At 49.0% G+C, this 6,757-nt stretch overlaps 1 protein-coding gene across 1 annotated transcript; it reads left to right on the forward strand.

Annotated features, from left to right (window-relative positions):
* The first annotated feature begins 354 nt into the window (after positions 1-354).
* On the forward strand, positions 355-4,050 carry LOC135565404 (tropomodulin-3-like). Its single transcript, XM_065012406.1, has 2 exons — positions 355-2,164; positions 3,799-4,050. The coding sequence occupies exons 1-2, from the start codon at positions 2,039-2,041 to the stop codon at positions 4,033-4,035; spliced, it is 363 nt and encodes a 120-aa protein (XP_064868478.1). The 5' UTR covers positions 355-2,038; the 3' UTR covers positions 4,036-4,050.
* The last annotated feature ends 2,707 nt before the right edge of the window (positions 4,051-6,757 follow it).

Genomic DNA, 6,757 nt, shown 5'->3' on the forward strand with positions numbered 1-6,757 from the left:
CCAGTTTATTCATGAATACATTTAGATAGTTAATCCCGGGATTCCTACCTTTGCCTCGATTCGTCAGTCTGGTCCAGATCATCATGGTATTTGTAGTTCTTTATGATTGCCACATTAGCAGCTAATTAGCATTTCATTTTGGGGAGGTAAATACAGGCCAATATATTGATAAGTCACTTGGTCTGAGAGAGATTTACACGGTAATAAACCATCACCCCAGGGGAAGCCGACACAAACCATCACCCCAGGGGAAGCCGACACAAACCATCACCCCAGGGGAAGCCGACACAAAACACAGACCTTATTTTACGTGTTTCTAAAAAAATCCCCTACAGGGAAAAATGAATGGTGGAAAAACGTCTGGAACCATTTCCCTGTTTGACCGCTAGGTTTTCTGGGTATTATGACTCACACACTGTGGTACTTTATTCCAGGCTGTTGCTCTGTTAGTGTGGTTAGGGTTAACCCTAACCCCAACCCTCTAATTCTTGAGAGAACCAAAACAGAGAGAGAGAACAGACCAAAACAGAGAGAGAGAACAGACCAAAACAGAGAGAGAGAACAGAGAGAGAAACAGACCAAAACAGGGAGAGCGAACAGAGAGAGAACAGACCAAAACAGGGAGAGAGAACAGAGAGGGAACAGACCAGAACAGAGAGAGAGAGAACAATGTGGGAGAGAGAACAGACCAGAACAGAGAGAGAACAGACCAGAACAGGGAGAGAGGGAGAACGATGTGGGCGAGAGAACAGACCAGAACAGGGGGAGAGAGCCCAGAACAGAGAGCGAACAGACCAGAACAGGGAGAGAACGATGTGGGAGAGGGAACAGAACAGAGAGAGAGGACGATGTGGGAGAGAGAACAGAACAGACCAGAACAGAGAGAGAGGACGATGTGGGAGAGAGAACAGAGAAAGAGAGAGAACAATGTGGGAGAGAGAACAGAGAGAGCGGACGATGTGGGAGACAGAGAACAGAACAGAGAGAGAGGACGATGTGGGAGAGAGAGAACAGAACAGAGAGAGAGGACGATGTGGGAGACAGAGAACAGAACAGAGAGAGAGGACGATGTGGGAGAGAGAACAGAACAGAGAGAGAGGACGATGTGGGAGAGAGAGAACAGAACAGAGAGAGAGGACGATGTGGGAGAGAGAGAACAGAACAGAGAGAGCGGACGATGTGGGAGAGAGAGAACAGAACAGAGAGAGAGGACGATGTGGGAGAGAGAACAGAACAGAGAGAGAGAGAGAGAGCGAGAGAACAATGTTCCCTCTAAACCACACAGCTCCACCCAGACTGCTGCGCATTAAAAATAAAATGACCGCCGTGCCGAGGTCGCGGAAGATTAAACTCCACTCAACTTTAGTTTACACCCATGTTTCCCAACTCCAGTCCTCCTGTGCCTCCAGCAGCACGTTGTTGTCCCAGACAAACATACCTGATTCAACTAGTCAAGGGCTTCATGATTAGTTTTAGTTAACATTTATTTAACTAGGGAAGTCAGTTAAGAACAAATTCGTATTTTCAATGACGGCCTTCCCTGGGAACAGCAGGTTAACTGCCTTGTTCAGTGGCAGAACGACAGATTTTTACCTTGTCAGCTCGGGGATTCGATCCAGCAACCTTTCCGTTACTAGTCTAACACACCGATATTGGCCATATAACACAAATCCCAGAAGTGCCTTATTGTTATTATAAACTGGTTATCAACATAATTAGAAAGGTAAAAAGCTATTTGTTTGTCGTACCCGTGATATACGGTCTGATATACCACAGCTTTCAGACAATCAGCATCCAGGACTGGAACCACCCAGTTTATGTGATGTTTAAGACCGGAGGACAGACGCTGTCTGACTGGCTTTAATTACATCACCTACTTTGATCCCACTAACTCACATGTTATCATCCTCTCTGTCTGTCTTGTCTGTCTGTCTGCCTCTCTGCCTCCATCAGATTACCTGCCCCTAGGTGTGACACTTGGACCCAGAGGGACACAGACAGACACCCTGGTCTGCGGTTGGTGTAGCAGAGAGAGAACATGGCATTGTCGTTTAAGAAAGACCTGGAGAAGTACAAGGAGATTGACGAGGATGAGATCCTTAACAACCTGTCAGAGCAGGAACTCAAACAACTGGAGACTGCCCTGGAGGAGATGGACCCAGAGGTATGGAGGGGCGGGGGGGAGAGTCTGTCTGTTTCTGTCTTTCTTGTGTTTTCTCCTTGTTCGCCAGACAGATATCTCATTCTTATCAACTTTTAACCTCTCAGTCTGCCAAGCTTTTCTATGTTGATTTGCACGCAGAGTAGAGGAGGAGGAGGAGGAGGAGGAGGAGGAGGAGGAGGAGGCGGGGTATAGGAGGAGGAGGAGGCGGGGTATAGGAGGAGGAGGAGGCGGCGGGGTATAGGAGGAGGCGGGGTATAGGAGGAGGCGCAGCAGAGGAGGAGGAGGCGCAGCAGAGTAGAGGAGGAGGCGGCGCAGTAGAGGAGGAGGAGGAGGCGCAGCAGAGGAGGAGGAGGCGCAGTGGAGGGGCGTAGCAGAGTAGAGGGGGAGGAGGAGGATGTGCAGCAGAGTAGAGGGGGAGGAGGAGGATGTGCAGCAGAGTAGAGGAGGAGGAGGAGGATGAGCAGCAGAGTAGAGGAGGAGGAGGCGTAGAGGAGGAGGAGGATGTGCAGCAGAGTAGAGGAGGAGGAGGCGTAGAGGAGGAGGAGGAGGAGGATGTGCAGCAGAGTAGAGGAGGAGGAGGAGGATGTGCAGCAGAGTAGAGGAGGAGGAGGCGTAGAGGAGGGGGAGGAGGAGGATGTGCAGCAGAGTAGAGGAGGAGGAGGCGTAGAGGAGGAGGAGGAGGAGGATGTGCAGCAGAGGAGGAGGAGGCGGCGCAGTAGAGTAGAGGAGGAGGAGGCGCAGTAGAGTAGAGGAGACGGCGCAGTAGAGGAGGAGGAGGCGCAGCAGAGTAGAGGAGGAGGCGCAGCAGAGTAGAGTAGAGGAGGAGGCGCAGCAGAGTAGAGGAGGAGGAGGAGGCGCAGTAGAGGAGGAGGAGGAGGCGGCGCAGTAGAGTAGAGGAGGAGGCGGCGGCGCAGTAGAGTAGAGGAGGCGGCGGCGCAGTAGAGTAGGAGGCGGCGGCGCAGTAGAGTAGGAGGCGGCGGCGCAGTAGAGTAGGAGGAGGAGGCGCAGGAGAGTAGGAGGAGGAGGCGCAGGAGAGTAGGAGGAGGAGGCGCAGGAGAGTAGGAGGAGGAGGCGCAGTAGAGTAGGAGGAGGAGGCGCAGCAGAGTAGAGGAGGAGGAGGAGGCGCAGTGGAGGAGGAGGTGGAGGGGCGTAGCAGAGTAGAGGAGGAGGAGGAGGTGCAGTAGAGGAGGAGGAGGTGCAGTAGAGGAGGAGGAGGAGGCGCAGTAGAGGAGGAGGAGGTGCAGTGGAGGGGCGTAGCAGAGTAGAGGAGGAGGAGGTGCAGCAGAGTAGAGGAGGATGTGCAGCAGAGTAGAGGAGGAGGATGTGCAGCAGAGTAGAGGAGGAGCAGAGTAGTCAAACCCTTCCTGGAATGTAACAACATTTATTTGTGATATTACACAATACACCTCAACAGAAGTATTGGGACGAGGCCAATGTTGTTACATCTCAAGTAGAGAACATCTTAAACATTCTTCTTGTCTTTCACTTATAAACAGCATGAAGGAGATGAGTCCACTAACTAGGCAACCATAGGAACGCCACTTAACACAACACGGCACCGAATGCAGCCCTAGTGTTTTTGATCAATCAGTCAATAAACCCATGTATCCACCCCTCTGTGTCTCCCCCCACAGAATGCATTGCTGCCAGCGTCGATGCGTCAGAAGGACCACACAGTGAAAGCAGCCACCGGCCCCTACAGCAGAGAGAAACTACTCAGTTTTCTGGAGAAGGAGGCCCTGGAGTATAAAGACAGAGATGATGTGGTGTCTTTCTCTGGAGAGAGGAAAGGTAGGAGGCCCTGGAGTATAAAGACAGAGATGATGTGTCTTTCTCTGGAGAGAGGAAAGGTAGGAGGCCCTGGAGTATAAAGACAGAGATGATGTGTCTTTCTCTGGAGAGAGGAAAGGTAGGAGGCCCTGGAGTATAAAGACAGAGATGATGTTGTCTTTCTCTGGAGAGAGGAAAGGTAGGAGGCCCTGGAGTATAAAGACAGAGATGATGTGGTGTCTTTCTCTGGAGAGAGGAAAGGTAGGAGGCCCTGGAGTATAAAGACAGAGATGATGTTGTGTCTTTTTCTCTGGAGAGAGGAAAGGTAGGAGGCCCTGGAGTATAAAGACAGAGATGATGTGGTGTCTTTCTCTGGAGAGAGGAAAGGTAGGAGGCCCTGGAGTATAAAGACAGAGATGATGTGGTGTCTTTCTCTGGAGAGAGGAAAGGTAGGAGGCCCTGGAGTATAAAGACCGAGATGATGTTGTGTCTTTCTCTGGAGAGAGGAAAGGTAGGAGGCCCTGGAGTATAAAGACAGAGATGATGATGTGTCTTTCTCTGGAGAGAGGAAAGGTAGGAGGCCCTGGAGTATAAAGACAGAGATGTTGTCTTTCTCTGGAGAGAGGAAAGGTAGGAGGCCCTGGAGTATAAAGACAGAGATGATGTGTCTTTCTCTGGAGAGAGGAAAGGTAGGAGGCCCTGGAGTATAAAGACAGAGATGATGATGTGTCTTTCTCTGGAGAGAGGAAAGGTAGGAGGCCCTGGAGTATAAAGACAGAGATGTTGTCTTTCTCTGGAGAGAGGAAAGGTAGGAGGCCCTGGAGTATAAAGACAGAGATGATGTGTCTTTCTCTGGAGAGAGGAAAGGTAGGAGGCCCTGGAGTATAAAGACAGAGATGATGTTGTGTCTTTCTCTGGAGAGAGGAAAGGTAGGAGGCCCTGGAGTATAAAGACAGAGATGATGTGGTGTCTTTCTCTGGAGAGAGGAAAGGTAGGAGGCCCTGGAGTATAAAGACAGAGATGATGTGGTGTCTTTCTCTGGAGAGAGGAAAGGTAGGAGGCCCTGGAGTATAAAGACAGAGATGATGTTGTGTCTTTCTCTGGAGAGAGGAAAGGTAGGAGGCCCTGGAGTATAAAGACAGAGATGATGTGTCTTTCTCTGGAGAGAGGAAAGGTAGGAGGCCCTGGAGTATAAAGACAGAGATGATGTGTCTTTCTCTGGAGAGAGGAAAGGTAGGAGGCCCTGGAGTATAAAGACAGAGATGATGTGGTGTCTTTCTCTGGAGAGAGGAAAGGTAGGAGGCCCTGGAGTATAAAGACAGAGATGATGTGGTGTCTTTCTCTGGAGAGAGGAAAGGTAGGAGGCCCAGTAGAAAAGTGGATTAATTGCCCCCCCAAAAATGTGCTCTATCCCTTTAAAAGCGCATCATATATATATATATATATATACACCATTATTTATATATTTATTTACTCTGACATCACTCGTTCTGGTATTGCTTTCGTTTTTTGCTGTTTGGTTTGTGTTTATTGCTAGGTATTATTATTACACTGTTGGAGACAGAAACACCAGCATTACTACACTGTTGGAGACAGAAACACCAGCATTACTACACTGTTGGAGACAGAAACACCAGCATTACTACACTGTTGGAGACAGAAACACCAGCATTACTACACTGTTGGAGACAGAAACACCAGCATTATTACACTGTTGGAGCTAGAAACACCAGCATTACTACACTGTTGGAGACAGAAACACCAGCATTACTACACTGTTGGAGACAGAAACACCAGCATTACTACACTGTTGGAGACAGAAACACCAGCATTACTACACTGTTGGAGACAGAAACACCAGCATTACTACACTGTTGGAGACAGAAACACCAGCATTACTACACTGTTGGAGACAGAAACACCAGCATTACTACACTGTTGGAGCTAGAAACACCAGCATTACTGCACTGTTGGAGCTAGAAACACCAGCATTACTACACTGTTGGAGCTAGAAACACCAGCATTACTACACTGTTGGAGCAGAAACACCAGCAATACACCAGCATTACTACACTGTTGGAGCTAGAAACACCAGCATTACTACACTGTTGGAGCTAGAAACACCAGCATTACTACACTGTTGGAGCTAGAAACACCAGCATTACTACACTGTTGGAGACAGAAACACCAGCATTACTACACTGTTGGAGCTAGAAACACCAGCATTACTGCACTGTTGGAGACAGAAACACCAGCATTACTGCACTGTTGGAGACAGAAACACCAGCATTACTACACTGTTGGAGCTAGAAACACCAGCATTACTACACTGTTGGAGATAGAAACACCAGCATTACTACACTGTTGGAGACAGAAACACCAGCATTACTACACTGTTGGAGACAGAAACACCAGCATTACTACACTGTTGGAGACAGAAACACCAGCATTACTACACTGTTGGAGACAGAAACACCAGCATTACTACACTGTTGGAGACAGAAACACCAGCATTACTACACTGTTGGAGACAGAAACACCAGCATTACTACACTGTTGGAGCTAGAAACACCAGCATTACTGCACTGTTGGAGCTAGAAACACCAGCATTACTACACTGTTGGAGCTAGAAACACCAGCATTACTACACTGTTGGAGACAGAAACACCAGCAATACTACACTGTTGGAGCTAGAAACACCAGCATTACTACACTGTTGGAGACAGAAACACCAGCATTACTACACTGTTGGAGCTAGAAACACCAGCATTACTGCACTGTTGGAGACAGAAACACCAGCATTACTGCACTGTTGGAGCTAGA

This window comes from Oncorhynchus nerka, linkage group LG27, assembly GCF_034236695.1.
Source record: "Oncorhynchus nerka isolate Pitt River linkage group LG27, Oner_Uvic_2.0, whole genome shotgun sequence".
In the NCBI taxonomy this organism is placed as follows: Eukaryota; Metazoa; Chordata; class Actinopteri; order Salmoniformes; family Salmonidae; genus Oncorhynchus; species Oncorhynchus nerka.

Excerpts from the sequence above, each read along its gene's own strand:
- LOC135565404 (XM_065012406.1), top strand. The coding sequence starts at position 2,039 with ATGGCATTGTCGTTTAAGAAAGACCTGGAGAAGTACAAGGAGATTGAC. Across the intron at positions 2,165-3,798 it reads TGGAGGAGATGGACCCAGAG|AATGCATTGCTGCCAGCGTC; the intron begins GTATGGAGGGGC and ends CTCCCCCCACAG.